At 40.4% G+C, this 21928-nt stretch overlaps 1 protein-coding gene across 1 annotated transcript in view; it reads right to left on the reverse strand.

The window, feature by feature from the left end:
- Nucleotides 1–19030, reverse strand: part of pgk1 (phosphoglycerate kinase 1) — a 35327-nt gene extending 16297 nt beyond the window's left edge. The window contains exons 1-4 of the mRNA XM_043704942.2: nt 18856–19030; nt 9543–9593; nt 8415–8570; nt 6879–7023 (exon numbers count right to left, since the gene is read on the reverse strand). Of these exons, the coding sequence (XP_043560877.1) occupies nt 6879–7023; nt 8415–8570; nt 9543–9593; nt 18856–18920 (417 nt within the window). The 5' untranslated portion in view covers nt 18921–19030. The remainder of the gene's footprint in view (nt 1–6878; nt 7024–8414; nt 8571–9542; nt 9594–18855) is intronic.
- Nucleotides 19031–21928: the final 2898 nt, after the last annotated feature.

Below are 21928 nucleotides of genomic sequence, written 5' to 3' on the forward strand. Positions count from 1 at the left end.
ACTGTTCCTCACTTAGTTAATAATTTTTTACAATCAATTTTTCTACATTTAATGCCAACAAATTGCTCCTTTGTGATGAGTGTATTTCAGATTACAAAGTACCACAGTCTTACAATTTATAAGTTCCAGTTGAGAGTGAGAAAAATCTGAAGTGTGTCCAAGTGCACACACACAGAATAATACAACCACAACAAACATTTATAAAATGTGTGAAAATACATATAAAAGGTGGTGAATTACCAACATGCAACTATTTACTTAGAGAAGACAAAAAAAACAACATTGCACATTATCTTTCTGGAGTGCCTGTGAAAAGTTCCTCCAAGCTTTCAATACCTTACACAAATATTCACATTACCAATTCCAGAAAATAGCTATTTCATAGCAGGACAGCACTGGGGCAAACTCAAATCTAAATCATCTAACGTGCCTTTTTCTAGCACTCAAATGTAAATCTTAGATGTTCTACTTTCTTCTCAGTGCAACACTGATGTCCATTACTAAAACTACTTGATCTACATAAAATATCAAGTTTTAATTAAGTGTGTGGCCTGAAGCAAAATCATTTAATTTATGAAGGATGATGATAGTAATTAATAGAAATTAACACTTATTGAATGTGCTAATAGGTCAATATAACTGGTCAGACTTTTTTTTTCCCCAATGAATTTTCTGGATCATTACAATAGATCATGATTATCTTTTAATTAAAAGTTCACTTTTAGCTATACCTCAGTTACTAGAAATATGAAGCAGTAGACGTGTGACAATTAACTTCAGATGACCTAGGAATGGGAAGAGACAAAGAGAATAAAATTTTAGCCTGGTCTCACATTCCTAAGCATTACTTAGTAGCTTTTGTTGGAAATGAGGCTCAGCTAGAATATTGCTGTAGCATTTCCAGTCAATTATCTAATCAATCTTGAGCATTAAAAACATATTGGAGATTCAGCAACTGTATGGAACCATGCTCTAACATGAATAAAGCTCCAATTGGAACAAATGCAAAAGCAGACCATTTGGCACCGGTGTTACATGACAGCATTAGTGAATAAATCAACTGTGTTAATCCTTTATAGATAGGTTTCTACCAAATCTTCTAGGGTTCAATTCACTGCAGTTCACCATTATATTGAAGATCTTAAACAGTAGCCATTCCTTTTACTAGTCAACCCAAATCATGCCTAGATGCCCAAGCTGTTAATGTAAACTTGTTATTCATTGACACCCAGCCTTTTTTTTTTAAATTGCAGAATACTTATAAACAGAATTGTGCACACATACAGATGGGAATAATGCTGAGTCTGCAAAAAGAATACCCCATATTTACTATAGTTATTCTTAGACCATATGTGTACTAAATTAAGTCACCACCAAAATCCAGTTGACTTTGCAGCCCATATATTCTTGAGTTCAAGGAGTCTCCAATGTCAGTCTGTAAATGTCAGCATAACTGAGAGCAACTAGTATTACTGTATCTGGGTTGATTTCAGTACAAGAGACCCATTAGACTTGGATTGCTGTGATCTTCTTGAGCTACAAAGAGTCAGGATACAACTTGACCTTAAGGATTAAGTCATCATTCTGTAATGGCGACTTCTGACATTCAGACATTATGATTCATAGAATCCTCACAGTGTGGAAACAGGTTATTTGGCCCAAAAAGTCCACACCGACCCACCGAGTATCCCATCCAGACCCATTGTCTTACCCTACTACTCTACATTTCTGCTGACTAATGCACCTAGCCTACGCATCCCTGAACACTATAGCCAAATTTAGAACAGCAATTCACCTAACCTGCACATCTTTGGACTATGGGAGGAAGCCAGAACACCGAGAGGAAACCCACGTAGACGCAGGGCGAATGCCTGTGGAATTTGCACAGTCACTAGAGGCTGGAATCAAACATGGGTCCCTGGCACTGTGAGGCAGCAGTGCTAACCATCGAGCCACCGTGCCACCCAAAGGTTTAAATACTAGCCACAAAACCCTTCAATAAAAATGAAACTTCATAGGAATAATCTTCAAAAACAAGATACTTGACAAATACATTTTCAATAAGGTACACAGCGGAGTTAATAATAGTTCACAGCACAGAATCAGACAAGTTAATCGTTGTTTTAAGTGTGGCCTACAGAGAATCTGCAGTAGTGAGCAGAGTGGGTTCTTTCTTGATTGTGTGTTTTTGGAGATATGTCTCTTGATTAAACTTAAAATATAAGCCATAACTATTAATTTAACCTGGGGCAGTGTTTGTAAAGGAATAACACGGTGTTAATTTCTGGGTCTGTAGATTGTGAAGGAGCAAAAATGGCCTTTAATAGAGTGACATGTACTTCTTGACAGATGTGGGAATTTAAAGAGAGTTTAAGGGTTACTGCAGATTATGTCTGCCATAAGTGCTGTTGGATGTGAATCTTATCAGATCAAATGGATCGGTTGGACAGACAGTTAGGAGCAATGAGGAAATTGCAACAGCAACAGTATGTGATGGATGGCAGTTATAGAAAGGGGAGAAAGTCTCAGATACAGTCACATAGATGGATTAACTCCAGGAGAGGTAAGAGAGGAAGGCAGCGAGTGCAGGAGTCTTTTGTGGATATTCCTATTTCAAACAGGTATGCAGTTTTGGAAAATGTAGGGGGTGATGGATTCTCAGGGGAACATAGCACAAACAGCCAAGTTTCTGGTATTGAGACTGGCTCTAATGCAATGAGGGGTACATTGGGTTCCAAGAGATCATTTGTGTTAGGCGGTTCTCTCGTCCGCGGTACAGACAGACGTTTCTCTGGCCAGCAGCGAAAAAGCAGAATGGTGTGTTGCTTCCCTGGTGCCAGGATCAAGGATGTCTCAGAGGGTGCAGAATGTTCTCACAGGGGAAGAGCGGCCAGCAAGAGGTCACTGTCCACATTGGAACCAATGACATAGGAAGGGAAAAGATTGAGATTCTGAAGGGAGATTACAGAGAGTTAGGCATTTAAAAGGAGGTCCTCGAGAGTAGTAATATCTGGATTACTCCCAGTGCCACGAGCTAGTGAGGGCAGGAATAGGAGGATAGAGCAGATGAATGCATGGTTGAGGAGCTGGTATATGGGAGAAGGACTCACAGTTTTGGATCATTGGAATCTCTTTTGGGGTAGAAGTGACCTGTACAAGGAGGACGGATTGCACCTAAATTTTTGATAAGGGATAGCATTACAGCTGTGCTGAGGGAGGATATTCCTGGAAATACGTCCAGGGAAGTTATTTGGGTGGAACTGAGAAATAAAAAAGGGATGATCACCTTATTGGGATTGTATTATAGACCCCCTAATAGTCAGAGGGAAATTGAGAAACAAACTTGTAAGGAGATCTCAGCTATCTGTAAAAATTATAGGGTGGTTACGGTAGGGGATTTCCAAACATTGACTGGGACTGCCATAGTGTTAAGGGTTTAGATGGAGAGGAATTTGTTAAGAGTGCACAAGACAATTTTCTGATTCCGTATATGGATGTACCTACTAGAGAAGGTGCAGAACTTGACCTACTCTTGGGAAATAAGGCAGGGCAAGTGACTGAGGTGACAGCGGGGAGCATTTTTGGGCCAGCGACCATAATTCTATTAGATTTAAAATAATGATGGAAAAGGATAGACCAGATCTAAAAGTTGAAGTTCTAAATTGGAGAAAGGCCAATTTTGACAGTATTAGGCAAGAACTTTCGAAAGCCAATTGGGGGCAGATGTTCGCAGGTAAAGGGACGGCTGGAAAATGGGAAGCCTTCAGAAATGAGCTAACAAGAATCCAGAGAAAGTGTATTCCTGTCAGGGTGAAAGGGAAGGCTGGTAGATATAGGGAATACTGGATGACTAAAGAAATTGAGGGTTTGGTTAAGAAAAAGAAGGAAGCATACATAAGGTATAGACAAGATAGATCGAGTGAATCCTAAGAAGAGTATAAAGGAAGTATACTTAAGAGAGAAATCAGGAGGTCAAAAAGGGGACATGAGATAGCTTTGGCAAATCGAATTAAGGAGAATCCAAAAGGTTTTTACAAATATATTAAAAGACAAAAGGGTAACCAGGGAGAGAATAGGGCCCCTCAAAGATCAGCAAGGCAGCCTGCATGCAGAAAATGGGGGAGATACTAAATGAGTATTTTGCATCAATATTTACTGTGGAAAAGGATATGGAAGATATAGACTGTAGGGAAATAGATGGTGACATCTTGCAAAATGTCCATATTACAGAGGAGGAAGTGCTGGATGTCTTGAAACGGGTAAAGGTAGATAAATCCCCAGGACCTGATCAGGTGTACCCTAGAACTCTGTGGGAACTAGAGAAGTGATTGCTGGGCATCTTGCTGAGATATTTGCATCACCAATAGTCACAGGTGAGGTGCCAGAAGAAGGTTGGTAAGGTCAAGCCAGGGAACTATAGACCAGTGAGCCTGACGTCGGTGGTGGGCTAGTTGTTGGAGGGAATCCTGAGGGACAGGATGTACATGAATTTGGAAAGGCAAGGACTAATTAGGGATCGTCAACATGGCTTTGTGCGTGGGAAATCATGTCTCACAAACTTGATTGAGTTTTTTGAGAAGTAACAAAGAGGATTGATGATGGCAGAGCGGTAGATGTGATCTATATGGACTTCAGTAAGGCGTTCAACAAGGTTCCCCATGGGAGACTGATTAGCAAGGTTAGATCTCATGGAATACAGGGAGAACTAACCATTTGGATACAGAACTGGCTCAAAGGTAGAAGACAGACGGTAGTGGTGGAGGGTTGTTTTTCAGACTGGAGGCCTGTGATCAGTGGAGTACCACAAGGATCGATGCTGGGTCCTCTACGTTTTGTCATTTACATAAATGATGTGAATGCGAGCATAAGAGGTACAATTAGGAAGTTTGCAGATGACACCAAAATTGGAGGTGTAGTGGACAGCGAAGAGGGTTACCTCAGATAACAACAGGATCTTGACCAGATGGGCCAATGTGCCGAGAAGCGGCAGATAGTGTTTAATTCAGATAAATGCGAGGTACTGCATTTTGGGAAAGCAAATCTTAGCAGGACTTATACACTTAATGGTAAGGTCCTCGGGACTGTTGCTGAACAAAGAGACCTTGTGGTGCAGGTTCATAGCTCTTTGAAAGTGGAGTCGCAGGTAGATAGGATAGTGAAGGAGGAGTTTAGTATGCTTTCCTTTATTGGTCAGAATATTGAGTACAGGAGTTGGGAGGTCATGTTGCGGCTGTACAGGGCATTGGTTAGGCCACTGTTGGAATATTGTGTGCAATTCTGGTCTCCTTCCTATCGGAAGGATGTTGTGAAACTTGAAAGGGTTCAGAAAAGATTTACAAGGATGTTGCCAGGGTTGGAGAATTTGAGCTATAGAGAGAGCATGAACAGGCTGGGGCTGTTTTCCCTGGAGCGTCGGAGGCTGAGGGGTGAACTTATAGAGGTTTACAAAATTATAAGGATAGGGCAAATAGGCAAAGTCTTTTCCCGAGAGTCAGGGAGTGCAGAACTAGAGGACATAGGTTTAGAGTGAGAGGGGTTAAGGTATAAAAGAGATCTACAAAGCAACCTTTTCACACACAGAATGGTACGTGTATGGAATGAGCTGCCAGAGGAAGTGATGGAGGCTGGTACAATTGCAACATTTAAGAGACATTTATTTGGGTAAATGAATAGGAGAGGTTTGGAGGGATATGGGCCGGGTGCTGGCAGATGGGACTAGATTGGGTTGGGATATCTGGTCGGCATGGACGGGTTGGACCGAATGGTCTGTTTCCATGCTGTACATCTCTATGACTTTAAGTAGCTTCATGAATGCAGTTCCCAAAAAATCATGAACTCAACAGATGACACATAATTTTGTTCAATCATTTAAATTGTGATTGTCTTGCAGCACATTAAATATACTGGTACCAATATAGAGAAATTAGTGCTTTAAGATACATTAGTAAAGCAATACTTTCAACTCATCACTTCATAATACTGCAACTACTAGTCATACTGTTAGATACTAGTATTTCAACACAATATCAAGACACAGACTGTCTATTCCTTTTAAAACCACATACTGCATCCACTTCAATTGTGTATGAACATTTAATATCCTTGTTATCATTTTTCACTGAAGTATTAGTGATGGCATTATCTCTCTATATTCTTGTGCTCAGCTCCTAGTCTCAATGCCACTAGATGCCAGGACAAACCTGCTCCACACCTATGTGTTCATGATTTATGAAACTTGAATAGCAAATCTGTCATTATTTCCCATGTATTAAAGATTCTAATTCTGGGCCTGTTCCTAATAAAATTAGTCTCCAGCTGCATCATTCCTTCTAAGTTATTTCAAAGCTATACTTTAACTAAGGCTTTGACTAAGAGGAGATGAGTTGCGGAGAGGATGTGGTGGGAAAGGGATGAAGCACTTCTTAATTTTTGCACTTTTTTAAAAACCTTGGGAGCGTAGTTGACACAGGGAACCTCAACCGGTTTAAAAAAATATGAGTAATTGAAAAAATCATAACATTCTGGCCTCTGACCCAAGGACTAGAAAGTCCGATTAGTGTAGGTTTTGTTAGTGAGGACTCAATAGGCTTAAGTGCCTTTTCTGTACAGTGTAATTCTATGAAATCTCCCCTATTTCAACATCCTGTCGCTACAAGTGTACTCACAAATCACACAACATGCAAAGACTCTAAGAGAAAACAATGACAAGTTCCAGTTTATATTTGTTTCCTAGAACTATAAAATTTCCAGGTTCGATGGCTTCAACATTAGATGATCACTAACTCATCTGAAATGACTTTTTATCTCCAATCTAATTATATCTGCTTCATAAATTCTTGAGACTTCCAAATATCTTTGTTACCTGTATGAAATCTCACCTTATTCCCAGACGCATCTTTCCCCTTGCCCTCCTCTTCAACATGAAAGCGCAGATTTTCCAGAAGAATCACACTTCCATTAGCCGGGTTAGCGCATGCCTCTTCAACTTCAGATCCAACACAATTTTTCAGGAAGATAATATTCCTATTTGTAAATCAAAAATAAAAACTTTGAAAGGCACCTACACAAGTTAACAATTTTTGAAAATGTTTTTTTAAATACTGTTACTAAATAATAGGCATAAATGTAAATGGTCAAAAGACTGAACTACCTTACTGAACACCTGTACCATCCCCAAGTTAAGAATTAAGTTCTGTGGAGTTGAATTGCAAGCGTTAACTATTTTAATGGCACAAGCAATTTTTTATCCAAAGGCATTTGGCATTAAATTTTGTTACCAGCTCCAACCCACCCCTTATGTTTCAGAAGTATACATCACATAAGCAATTTTCATTTACAACACATTAAAAAGTTATTCTGCACCACAGTGCTCAAGAATCTTAGAAGTATAGTATTGCACTTTTCAAACAAATCTTACTTCATAAAATCCCTCATTCTCATCTCAACAAAAAAAAGCATTATGTTAAGCATCTCAAACACAACTTTCAGAGACTATGTAAACCTGTTGAAAGCACCAGCTTGTCTCCCTTGCATCCCTTTGAATATTTTATTTTCCAAAAAAAAAGGGTTTCTGGAAGCAAGTTATGCATATAGATAATACAGTTTCTTGTTGTGGTTCTGTTCGCCGAGCTGGGAATTTGTGCTGCAGGCGTTTCGTCCCCTGTCTAGGTGACATCCTCAGCGCTTGGGAGCCTCCTGTGAAGCGCTTCTGTGATCTTTCCTCCGGCATTTGTAGTGGTTTGAATCTGCTGCTTCCAGTTGTCGGCTGCAGTGGTCGGTATATTGGGTCCAGGTCAATGTGCTTTTTGATTGAATCTGTGGATGAGTGCCATGCCTCTAGAAATTCCCTGGCTGTTCTCTGTTTGGCTTGCCCTATAATAGTAGTGTTGTCCCAGTCGAATTCATGTTGCTTTTCATCTGCGTGTGTGGCTACTAAGGATAGCTGGTCATGTTGTTGCATGGCTAGTTGGTGTTCATGGATGCGGATCCATGAACACCAACTAGCCACGAAACGACATGACCAGCTATCCTTAGTAGCCACACACGCAGGTGACAAGCAACATGAATTCGACTGGGACAACACTACTATTATAGGGCAAGCCAAACAGAGAACAGCCAGGGAATTCCTAGAGGCATGGCACTCATCCACAGATTCAATCAATAAGCACATCGACCTGGACCCAATATACCGACCACTGCAGCGGACAGCTGGAACCGACAACTGGAAGCAGCAGATTCAAACCACTACAAAAGCCGGAGGAAAGATCACAGAAGCGCTGAGGATGTCACCTAGACAGGGGACGAAACGTCTGCAACACAAATTCCCAGCTCGGCGAACAGAACCACAACAATGAGCACCCGAGCTACAAATCTTCTCTCAAACTTTGAATACAGTTTCTTGGTTTCAATTTTACCTTCCCATAAGTTTCTTCAATTCCTCTGCAACTGGTGCCAGTGAGAACTTCTCAGGCATAGGGATGCCATCAGGCCTTCCCAAGTGGCTCATGAGCACCACTGACTTGGCTCCACTGTTTAAACAATGCTGAATACTTGGAATTGCAGCTTTAATCCTGTAAAATGAATCAAATATCTTAGAACTTTTTTTTTTAAACTTCACAGTATAACATTTGTTTCTCCTCCCTCCAAAACTTTGTTCTGCAAAAAATATTTCCAAAAGGTACTGGTTGGGCATAAATTGTATTTTGTTTTCACATGTTAAAGCATGGCAAAGTTCAAAGAATATCTGATCTCCAGATAGATGATAACCTAAAAAAAGTCAAATATCTTAAATGTATCATAACCTTCCTCAACTTCAAATGTTGAGTACGCAAGTGTGTCTTATCTTATGCATTGCTTCAATAAATCAGTATTACATACCACAATATAGCCCACAATTATACTCCCAAATAACATGCTTCTAGAAAAAAAAATCAACACCACGATCAATGTCAAGACACCACAATGTCGCAGCTAACCTCTGCATCAACCTTTATCTACATTACATTTCTTTGGCATATATGATTGATTCCTGGAAGATCATTATCAACATTTTGTCACCTATTCAAAGGATGCACAAGCAGGTATCAAATGAGATTGGGATCAGGTACATCCCACTAATAATAGGTCAGCCTAACAAAATACAATGTTTGTTCTCGTGCATATAAAACATTCATATAAAGAAGATTTCAGAGAATGGTCACTGCCTTCATGGGGTGAGGAAAGAGGCACCAATGTAGAAAAACCAAAAGAACTGCGGATGCTGTAAATCAGAAACAAAAACAGAAGTTGCTGGAAAAGCTCAGCAGGTCTGGCAGTATCTGTGAATAGAAATCAAGAGTTAAAGTTTTGAGTCCAGTGACCCTTCCTCAGAAACCATCAAGGCAAGAGACTAAAAAAGTATGTTCATTTTTGAATACAGGCTTTAACATAACAATCCAAATAATTTTTGTTAACCATACATTGAATTTGAACATCCCAACCTCAGTTTTAAGCTACATCACATATAAAATTAATAGGTAGCTGGGAATCAAAGTACTGATTACCTTTGGTTGTTAGTGATCTGATTATTCTTCATTGGTACATTGAAGTCCACCCTGTAAGACAGTAATAATAAAATAATAAAATTTCAGGTTCAGGAATATCACCAAGGAATTAATCATTTTGAATAGGTGGGTATTACTAAAGGTCAGAGTAAAGATGAGTGGTGAAACGCTGTGTTTATCATAGTGGTGTGCACATACCAAAACAGCATTTAAAATTATTCCATAAGACATAGGAGTAGAAATTAGGTCATTCGGCCGATCAAGGAGGAGGAAGTGAGGACAGCAGATGCTGGACATCAGAGTCGAGAGTGTTGTGCTGGAAGAGCAAAGGTCAGGCAGCATCTGAGGAGCAGGAGAATTTCCTGCTCCTCAGATGCTGCCTGACTTGCTGTGCTTTTCTAGCAGCGTACATTCGGCCCATCAAGTCTGCTCTGCCATTCAATCATGGCTGATAAGTTTCTCAACCCCATTCTCACACTTTCTTCCCTTCACAATGAAGAATCTATCTATCTATCTCAGTCTTAAATATACTCAATGACCTGGCCTCCACAGCCTTCTACAGCAATGAATTCCATAGATTCAACACTCTCTGGCTGAAGAAGTTTCTCCTTACCTCCGTTCTAAAGGGTCTTACCTTTACTCCTAGGCTGTGCCATCAGGTCCTTGTCTCTCCTACCTATGGAAACATCTTCTCAACAACCACTCTGTCCAGACTATTCAGTATTCTATACGCCCAATTAGATCCCCCCCTCATTCTTCTAAACTCCATGGAGTATAAACCCAGAGTCCTCAAACATTCCTCATGTGCCAAGCCTTTCATTCCTGGGATTATTCACGTGAACCTCTGAACCCGCTCCAGGGACACATTCCTCCTGAGGCATGGGGCCCAAAATTGCTCACAATACTTCAAATGTGGTCTGACCAGAGCTCTACAAAGCCTTACAAGTTCATTCCTGCTTTCATATTCTAGTCCTCTCAAAAATAAATGCCATCATTGTATTTGCCTTCCAACTCAACCTACAATTTTTCCTGAAGAGAATCCTGAACTAGGACTCCCAAGTCCCTTTGCACTTCAGATTTCTGAATTTTCCTCCCAATTTAGAAAATAGTCCATGCCTCTATTCTTCTTACAAAAGTGCATGACCTTATAATTTCCCATGTTGTATTCTATCTGCTTCTTTGCCCATTCTCCCAACATGTTAAATCCTTCAGCAACCTTCCTGCCTCCTCAATACTACCTGTCCCTCTATCTCTGTATCATCTGCAAACTTAGCCAGAAAGTCCTCAGTTCCTTCAACTAGATCGTTAATGTATAAAGTGACAAGCTGGGGTCGCATTGTCCCTTGTGGAATACTACTGGTCACTGGCTGCCATCCTGAGAAGGGTCCTTTTATCCCCAGTCTCTGCTTTCTGCCAGATAGCCAAGCTTCTGTCCATGCTAGCAACTTGCCTCTAACATCATGGGTCCTTGTCTCACTCAGAGGCCTCCTGTGCGGCACTTTGTCAAAGGCCTCTGGAAGCCCAGGTAGATTACATCCACTGGCTCTCCTTGGTCAAACCTGCTCGTTACTTCCTCAAAAGAATTCTAGCAGATTTGTAAGGCATGACCTCCCCTTGATGAAACAATGCTAACTTTGCCCTATACGCTTCCAAGTATTGAGAAAACTCATCCTTCACAATAGACTCCAAAATCTTACAAACAATCAGGGTCAGGCTAGTCAGCCTGTAATTTTCTGTCTTTTGCCTCCCTCCTCCTTAAAATGAGGGGGGGGGGGGGGGGTTACATGAGCTATTTTCCAATCCTCTGGGAGCATCCCTGATTCTAGCAATTCCTGAAAGATCACCACTAATGCCTCCACTACCTCTTCAGCTATGTCCTTCAGAATTCTAGAGCGTAGTCCATCTGGTCCAAGTGATTTACCCAACTTCAGGCCATTCAGTTTTTCTAGCACCTTCTCCTTGGTGATGGCCACAATACTCACTTCTGCCCCCACAACCCCCACCCCAACTCTCTTGAATGTTGGGGATATTACTCATGAAGACTGAGCCATTTCTTTGTTCCCACTACTACTGCTCTACTGTCATTTTCCAACGGTCCTATTTGCTTCCCTTTAGACATCTAAATAAACTTATGTAATCTTCTTTTATATTATTGGCTAGCATACACTCATATTTAATCTTCTCCCTCCTTAGTTCTTTTCTCATTGTCCTCTGTTAGTCTTTATGGCTTCCCAAACCTCTGACTTCCCACTGCCCTTTGCCACATTTTAGGCTTTCTCTTCTGCTTTTATGCTGTCCCTAACTTGCCTTGTCACTTAGGTTTGCCTCACTCTCCCTTTAATTATGAAATCAATAAGTGTTGATAATGATGCCCACATCTCAATTTAATAAATGCAAGTGATCCCTACTAGCAAAAGCATGCATGGACTATGGACAAAGGCTAGATCAGTCTGGGCCATAAATGGATGCACAATCAAACAGCCTCCAAATAGTCAACTTCTATGCTCGACATTATTTTATCTTTAAATCACTGGTTATTAAAGACAAAAACTGATGGCAGCACGTTTGGTAAAACAGGATTTTAAAATTGTCCTAATTACTGAAAAAAATGTGAATCTAGAAACTCTGAAATGAAAGGATTTCGTGAGTTTTGAGAAGATTTGTAGCTCAGGTTGAGGTTCTGGATGTAGGTTTGCTCGCTGAGCTGCAAGCTTCATTTTCAGAAGTTTCATCATCATACGAGGAAACATGTGTAGCGAGCCTCCGGACAAAGCACTGTTTTCTATTTGTATGTTTGAGTTTCTCTGAGTTGGTGATGTCATTTCCTGTTCTTTTTCCTCAGGGGGTGGTAAATCGGGTCCAAGTCAACATGTTTGTGGATGGGAGTTCCGGTTAGAATGCCATGCTTCTAGGAATTCTCATGCATGTCTCTGTTTGGCTTGTCCTAGGATGGATGTGTTGTCCCCGAAGTGGTGTTCCTCCTCATCTGGATGTAAGGATACTGGTGAGAGGGGGGTCATGTCGTTTTGTGGCTAGTTGATATTCATGTATCCTGGTGGCTAGTTTTCTGCCTGTTTGTCCAATGTAGTTTGTTACAGTCCTTGCACAGTATTTTGTAAATGACATTAGTTTTGCTTGTTGTCTGTATAGGTCTTTCAAGTTCATTAGCTGCTGTTTCAGTGTGTTGGTGGGCTTGTGGGCTACCATGATGCCCTGAGAAAAAGAACCGGAAATGACATCACCAACCCAAAGAAACCCACCTACTACAATGACAAAATGTCTGAAGATGAACCTTCCAGCTCTGCAAGCAAACCTAATTCCAGAACAAAAGGATTTATTTTAGTTGTACAATTATAGAATATGTTACAACTCAACCTAAAGAGAATGAGGTAATAGAGGTAACCCACAATTCATGAAACAAGACTGTATATTATCATACAAAGATGAGGAAAGAAATCAAGAGTGAGATGGAAAGCAGATAAGCAAAATCACAACTTTTTCTAAAACACTGCAGCTGGCCAGGACAAATGCCAGTTGTTAAAATCGAGAGTCTAGGAAGTCATATCAAAATATCAATTTGTAAGATCAGCAAGTCTGATCCCCAACTCTATTTGGAAATATCTGCTATAAACCATCAGCTATACAAACTCAGCCCAACTTAATGAATGATCTGTCAAAAATGGCCAATGACTTTTCAACCTGAAGGATATTCCATTCCACACTTAATTCCATGTTTCTTATAATAATATCTAACATCTGGAGAATCATAATTGAATCAAACGAGACATTATGGCTTCATGAAAGGTAAATAGTCTGACAAATTTAAGTTTTTCAGTCTCAGACTGAATAAAGGGAAACATGGAGATGTTGTGGACTTGGATATCCAGAAGGTGTTTGACAAGGTACCTCACAAAAAGCTATGCCATAGGATAAAGAGTCCATGATGTTGGAGGTACTGTATTGGCATGGAGAGAGAATTGGCTCATGGACAGAAAACAGCAAGTGATGATAAGGGTTCTTTTTCAGGTTGGCAACTTGTAACCAGTGATGTTCTACAGCAATTAGTGCAACTGTTTAAAACAGATATGGAGGACTTGAAGGAAGGAAGCGAAATGTACTGTAGCCAAACTTGCAGACAACACAAAAATACATGAAAACACAGGGGGGAAAAGGAATACACTCAGTTTATGGAGAGATTTGGTAGGTTAAGTAAAAGGGCAAAAAGTTGGCAAATGGAGCGTAATGTGGGAAAACGTGAAGTTGTTCACTTTGGAAGGGAAAACAGTATTACTTCAAATGGAGAAAAACAATCAAAATCCACAACACAAAGGGACATGCACACAAAATTTAAACCTAGCAGACATGCACAGCAGGTAATCATGAAAACTAACAGAATGGCAGCCCTTATTTCAAGGGAATTGGAATATGACTGTGGGGAGATCTTCCGGCAATTGTACACGATGCTAGTAAGACCACATCTCAAAAACAGAGTTTTGGCCCCCTTATTTAAGGAAAAGTAGAGGCAGTTCAGAGAATGCTCATTATGATCTATGGTTTGGAGGGATTGTCTTTGAGCAAAAAGCTAAACAGGTTGGGACCCTGCTCACTGGGGTTTAGATGAACAGTGATCTCATTGAAACATATAGGAGGGCATAGTTTCAGAATAAAGGGTTGGCAATTTAAGACTGATACGAGACAAAAAGGCAGCAAAGTGGACGTAAGGATTACAGCTGATCTGACATTACTCTGAATGGTGGAACAGGCTCAAAAGGGCCAAACAGCCTATTCCTGTTCCTATTTCTGAAGGCCTTTTCATTTCAAAAGTATTGCATTTATATTCTAGGAGCTTTCCAAATATACAAGTATGGAAAAGCACTATGTAAGCATATTTTTCTTAGTTTATATGTAATTTTCAATGATTTTCAATATCTATTGCAGGTGCTTATGTACACAAGGCTAAGAGTTGCCCTTGCTAAATAATTTTAGGCAAAAGAAATTCCAACATTGTACTTGGTATAACAGTTTCATTACTTAACATTAACTGTCTTTTTAATGTCCAGGATGATACAAACCTGACCTGTGGCAACAGCAATCAAATGTGTCTTTCAATAACTGCAAGGTACTGATTTTCAAACTGGAACACCAATAACTAAGGGAGTCCTATACAGTCCCCAGACATCTTCCGGTCATCAAATTTCTAATTTGATTCTTCAACTGCTGTACTATTTACTGCAATGATTGGGAAACCTATCACAACCACTAGAAATGTCAAAGTACTTTATACTCAATGACAAACATCGAAGCGTGATCACTATTTAATACACCAAACCATGGAAGCCAATGTGCACTCAACACACACTCACAAACAGCAAAGTAATAATGACCAAACTGTATTTTAATGTTGATTGAAGAAGAACTATTGACCAGTGCTCCCTGCTCATCAGCACAATAGTACAGATGATTTACTCTCACCTAAAAGTGCTGATTAAGCCTCAGTTGAATACGTTTTCTGAAAGATATCACAATGAATATTTTGCACTAGTGATTATTGTGGAAAAGGACATGGAAGATATAGAATGTGAGGAAATAGATGGTGACATCTTGAAATACATTCATTTTGCATGCAATTCTGTCTCCTTCCTGTCAGAAGGATGTTGTGAAACTTTGAAGAGTTCAGAAAAGATTTACAAGCATGTTTTCAGGGTTGGAGGGTTTGAGCTATAGAAGAGGCTGAATAGGCTGGGGCTGTTTTCCCTGGAGCGGTGAAGGCTGAGAGGTGACCTCAAAGGTTTATAAAATCATGAGAGGCATGGATACAATAAATAGGCAAAGTCTATTCCCTGGGGTGGGGGGGTGGGGGTCCAGAACTAGAGGGCATAGGTTTAGGGTGAGAGGGGAAAAGATAAGAGACACCTGAGGGGCAACTTTTCCATGCAAAAGGTGGTGCGTGTATGGAATGAGCTGCCAGAGGAAGTGGTGGAGGCTGGTACAACTACAACATTTAAAATGCATCAGGATGGGTATATGAATAGGAAGGGTTTAGAGGGATACAGACCAAGTGCTGGCAAATGGGATTAGATTAGGTTGGGATATCTGGTAGGCATGGAAGAGTTGGACCGAAGGATCTGCTTCCATGCTGTACATCTCTATGACAATCTGGTAATGCAGCATTCCTTCAGCTTTAAAATGAAGTGTCAGCCTTGATTTTTAGTGCTCAAGTCCAAAAGTGGGCTTTGAACTCCACAATCTTCTGACTCAGAGACAAGACTCCAGCCAACTAAGTCATGCTGACAAATATATTACACATTACCCTTCATCTGAATGTTCATTATTTAATGGAAATTTAATATTAATTTAGTACATGCATTGCTGGAGGAACCTTGCAGGGACAGTGCCGAAATCACCATCCATTTTAAAGAATGATCTTGAATATTCATCCTGAAAAACCCCTCTCACAATGTAAAATGTCACCTACTCCACATTTCATTACTTAATCGTGGTCTTCAGATTACTCATCACACATTCTGCTTCTGAACGTACCGCATAATGGAAACAACCAACAAAAATGACTCAAACAGGAGGATTAATAAAAAGGTACACATGACTGCAGTATGACTATTGGTTTAAAATTTCCTTTGGCATTAGTTATTAAAACTGAGGCAATTCAATTCATAGTGAAGAGAATCTAAGGATATGACCGAGAGGAGCTGGTGTTGGACTGGAGTGGACAAAATTAAAAATGACAACACCAGGTTATAGTCCAACAGGTTTATTTGGAAGCACTTTCTTTCATCAGGCAGTTGAGGAGAATAAGATCATGATCACAGAATTTATAGACAAAGGAGTCCAGTGTGAGTACCCACACCAACACACTCACATGCACACTCACTCTGCCGTTCCTACATGCAATGTCCAGTTTTGTCTTTCAAATTAAAAGACTAACATGTATGAATTAGCTTAAACCACAAAAAACCCATGTTACCATAATTAAGATTAGATTAGATTACTTACAGTGTGGAAACAGGCCCAACAAGTCCACACCGACCCGCCGAAGCGTAACCCACCCAGACCCATTCTCCTACATTTACCCCTTCACCTAACACTACGAACAATTCAGCATGGCCAATTCACCTAACCTGCACATTTTTGGACTGTGGGAGGAAACCGGAGCACCCGGAGGAAACCCACGCAGACACGGGGAGAATTTGCAAACTCCACACAGAGAGTCGCCCGAGACGGGAATTGAACCCGGGTCTCTGGCACTGTGAGGCAGCAGTGCTAACCACTGTGCCACCGTGCCACCCACCAAGCTCACACAAATTCTGGGCAGAGTCATACTTGCAGATAAATCATAGGCAAAATGCCAGTGGCTTACCTAACATCTACAGGTTAATTAATTATTCTTTCAGAATATTCTAACGGTATTCTCAATTATATAAATCAAGAACATAGCAAATCTTTCTTCCCCCCAAAAAGAAACATGCTTTGAAGCTAGTATTTAAGATCTTGATCAGCCCAAGAACTCATGCTCTGACTGCAGTCAGTTATTGATAGCCACATGCAAGATGCTATAACTTCAGGAATACATCCTGCTCCTAACTCCTCATTTCAATTTGCCACACTACAGGTTGAATGGCACTAGAGAATTTTAAAAGGAGTAATATGCTGTAATTCTGATTTACAGTTGCAATCTGGTGTACATTTTAGTTAAAGATTCGGTCAAAAATAACTGTTAATCTGTCTTGGACTATCAAAAACCACATTAAGACAAATCAACAATTAGAGAGGTCAACATGCTATTGTTCTCACTGGCAGGATTTGGCTCAAAATTAAGGCCTCTACCTTTCTTATTCCAAATCAACCTGTTCAGAGACGTTATTGCACAACTCTGGAGCATGTGGGACTTGAAGCCAGGCCTCCTGATTCAGGAGTAGGGACACTACCACTGTGCCATAAGATGGCCCTAAAGTACACCCGAACCTGTGCACAGTCCAACTCAAATATTCCACATCATGCCTGTCAAGAAAATTGAACTCCAGTCTCCTACAAGAGGCATGGATTCTAACCAATATATTAGTGAGGAGCTGCTTAATTAAGCCCTCATTACATCTCTGATATCAAACAAGAGAAAATATTGCAAACAACACAAAACTAGGTATGATTTTCTTTAAAAAAAATCAGAATGTCAAACAAGGAGACTAGGATAATTAGGGAAAAAACTGCAATGCAGTCTGGAATGAGTTCTGAACTACCTGCAAAATGTGCTTTAAACCTTGTGCAATATTAGAAGCCATCTTTCAGAGCAGTTTTTTTTTTAAAAAGGAAGATTATGCAATTTTCCCCAAAAACCCTTGAGCACAAAAGGGAAGAAATAATCTTAATTTAGTTTGTGGAGATTTCTCCTTTAACCATTTACTTCTAATGTGGAAATACACTGACATCTGTGCTCTGACAGTGAAGATTAAAGGTCATCCAGATAAAGTATTCTCTTGCTCCTCAATTTAGCAAACGGTGGTAGCAGTGATATCTTTAGGCTTGTACTTTTAGACTCTCATACTTTCACAAGGAGCATGTTAATTTCTGATAGCTTCTTATAGCAACTAGTTAAAAAAGTGAGATAACCAACATATGACAAGTAATGAAATTGAAACAGGTCTAGATTAATTTGATGAACAGGATGCACCATCTCATAACTGCAACTAATTAAAATTAGCTCCCAAAAATATCACTTTTATGTGTTCCCTTCCGAAATACGGACGAAGCTAATTATGGAGTATGCTTGGTCCGAGAGCTTAAATACGTGTTCCACTAGCAACAACTCAATGATTGAAATTCTATATATCACATATGATTTGATTATTTTAGCTGTCTTTATCCTGATCTCAGGTAGAAGCAAAACGAAGATGCGAAATTTATCATGCCCTCCCCAAAAAGGCTGCAATTCATAAAATTCAGCACGTTACCCAGCGTGAGGCTGCTTGACACAATTCCATTAATAATTTACAGGCAACATACACAGAGGAAAGCAATATGTGCGGAATTTAAAAATAAAAACATCAGCAACGCTGGAGACGACTGGATTACATTTAGAAATTCACAAAAACGAATTAACTTGAACCTTTACACTTGTTGCAGATCAATCGTCATTGATGGAATTTTGCATTTTCATCATACTACAAACTGGAGCTAGCACACACTGAAACGTTCAACTAATAGTGCAGTGACGAATATCCATTAAAAATGATTCTCAATTATAAATATGTAATTAGCAGCGTTTTACAATTAAAAGTGCGGCCTTCTACACTAAACTCACCTCATCACTACTCTCTGATTCTTCACGTCCACCTTATCCAAGGTCAGTTTATTAGACAGAGACATCTTTCCTTATTTTTAAAAATACTAATATATTTTTCTTGCTTTAAAATATCAGGAATCCCTGTCTCACAAACTTCACCTCAATGACCTCGAGAGAAATGGACGGTTTTTTCCAGAGCTGACACGAGCCGGTTTAACCAAGCCCCGCCCCCAAGGTAGGTCTCCCTACACGATTGGCTGCTGCCGAACGGATAGGCGCAGATTGACGGGCCGCTCCGTTTGATGAATGGTGAGCTCGTCCGCCTATCATTCGGGCCCTGCTCACCAGCTGAGCCTGAACCACGTGGTCTTTCGCGACTGCATGGGAGCTGCGGAGTCACGTCCGGCACGTAGCCGCGTGGGAGGGGCGGGAGCCCTGCGGTCAATCAACATTAGGGGCCGAGCTGAGGATCGGCAGAATTAATATCACGTGACAAAGTAGGCATGGGGTTGGCCATTCAGCCCGTCCAACCTACCGCACAATTCGATAGGATCATGATGTGGAGATACCAGTGTTGGACCGGGGTGGACAAACTTAAAAAATCAAACAGCACCAGGTTATAGTCCAACAGGTTTATTTGGAAGCACTTCAGTAAACTTAGGGAACAGTTCATTTGAGCATTGAACCGGGGCTGGGGCTGAGTGGACTTCCATTTCAATTCCCACCCATTTCAATTTCCCCCAACCAGTCCCTTACTGATATGACCATCTTTGGCCTCCTCCATTGCCAAAACAAACCACAGCTCCTATTGGAGGAACAACACCTTATCCTCCATCTGGGCACCCTACAGCCTGGAGGACTCAACATTGAGGTCTCCAGTTTCAAATAATCTCCCTCTCCATTCCCCAACTCCCTTCCCGGCCCTGCCCCCTTCCTTCCACTGCTCCCTCCCACCAACCGGATTCATTCCCTTCATTGACCAAACAGGTCATATGCTCCACCTGTCTTCACTTCTCCCCACCACCACCCTGCCCTCACCTCCCTGTTTATCTGCAGCTCCCTCCACACCCACCCCCAAGTCCTGAAGAAGGGTTACATCTGAAATGTCAAAACTCTCCACCTTCTAATGCTGCCTGGTTTGCCGTGTTCTTCCAGCCTCCTGCCTGTCTTATTTGGAAGTACGAGCTTTCCAAGCTAGTATCATTGAGATGAGGCAATGCTGTAATGACAAATGTCACTGGGCAACTGACACGAGCTAATAGTTGGTGATAATGAAACAAAGAACTGAAGATGCCAGATGTCTGTAACAAACAAAACCAGAAATTGCTGGAGAAATTCAGCCAGTCTAATGGTATCTGTGGAGAAACAACAATTAACTGGAGGCTAAGGGGTAACCTTATAGAGGTTTATAAAATCATGAGGGGCATGGATAAGGTAAATAGATAAGGATTTTTCCCTGGGGTAGGGGAGTCTAAAACTAGAGGGCATACGTTTAAGGTGAGAGGGGAAAAATTTAAAATAGATCTAAATAGCAACTTTTTGATGCAGAGGGTGGTACACATATGGAATGAGCTGACAGGGGAAATAGTGAAGGCTGGTACAATTACATTTAAAAGACATCTGGGTGGGTATATAAATTGAAAGAGTTTAGAGGGATATGGGCCAAATGCTGCCAAATGGGACTAGATTAATTTAGGATATCTGGTCGGCCTGGAAGAGTATGATTGAAGGATCTGTCTCCATGCTGTATGTCTCCATGACTCTATAACTGTTGCAGTCCACTGAACTGTCTTCAGAACAGAAGTAGTTTTGAACTGCACTTGGCAGGTGGAGAAATTGCCATTCCATAAATTTCTAGCCTAATAGGGACCTTCATTGTTGCAAAAACCCACATAGCTCACTAATGCCCTTATGGGAAAGGAATTTCATCCATACTGAATACCTATGTGTGGCTCCAGTCCCACAGCAAAATGGTTGACCCTTAACTGCCCTCTGAAATGGCCCAAGCTGCTCAGATCAAGAGGTAATTAGGGATAGGCAATAAATGCAGACTCAGAAACCAATGCCTACATCCATGAATTAAAAAAAAACACTTCTTTGTCTTTGCACACCTAATCCTCGCAGGTCTGTGTCAGAAATCTGTCAATTCCTACCTAAACTAAAACCTGTGCCTCACAGCCCTTGATGACAGAGAATTGCAAACATTCACAGCTCTCTGAGTAAAATAATTTTCCTTATCTCGAACATAAGGGGAATCTTATTTTTAAACTGGAATTAGACTCATCAACCGGAGAAAATACCTGCATCTACACTGTCCATCCCTTTAAATATTTTATATGTTTCAGTGTGATTACCCCTCATTCTGCAAAACTCTGGAGAATACAGGCCCAGTTTTCCCAATCTCTTTTCATATGACAGTTCCACCTTCCCAGAAACAAGTTTGATTAAGTTGTCCATCAATAGCACTTAATTTCGACAAAACACGTGTCTAGCCAATTTGTTCATCCCCCTATTTCTTTCTCCCTCAGCACACAAAATCAAGCATATTAAACCTCTGTAAAACACTAGTTCATCATCAAATGAAGCATTGCAACCAGTTTTAGGGACTACATTTTGGTAGGGAAGACATGAGAAAGGGATTGGAAAAAATTCCCTACAACCAGGGATCAGGAACCTCAGATATATGGATATGTTAAAGAAGCTGGTGCTATTCCCTTTGAACAAGTGATGATTTTTTTTTTTATAGATATTTTTATTAGAAATTTAACATTTTTACAAGTTTACAAAAATAAACAAAACTCTCAGATATAAACATTGATATACAATTAGCTCAAATATACAATAGCCAAAATTTGACAACAAAAAAAAAAACAAAACAACAAAAAAAAAACCCGAAAAAAAAAACAACAAAAAAAAACAAACAGACAAAACTCAACTATCTACTAATCTAACCTACAACTAACCAGGGTGTATATTTAAGTCTCTTACATGCTCGGGATTTGTTAACATCAGATATGATAAAACCCGTATTCGTGCGGGATTCCTCCCCCGAGGGGCCGCGGACCAGCCAGGTCTGTAGTCTCAATTAAAT

Source organism: Chiloscyllium plagiosum, unplaced genomic scaffold (genome assembly GCF_037043375.1).
Source record: "Chiloscyllium plagiosum isolate Xiang-an unplaced genomic scaffold, Cpla_swu_hap1 HiC_scaffold_11, whole genome shotgun sequence".
Classification (NCBI taxonomy): Eukaryota; Metazoa; Chordata; class Chondrichthyes; order Orectolobiformes; family Hemiscylliidae; genus Chiloscyllium; species Chiloscyllium plagiosum.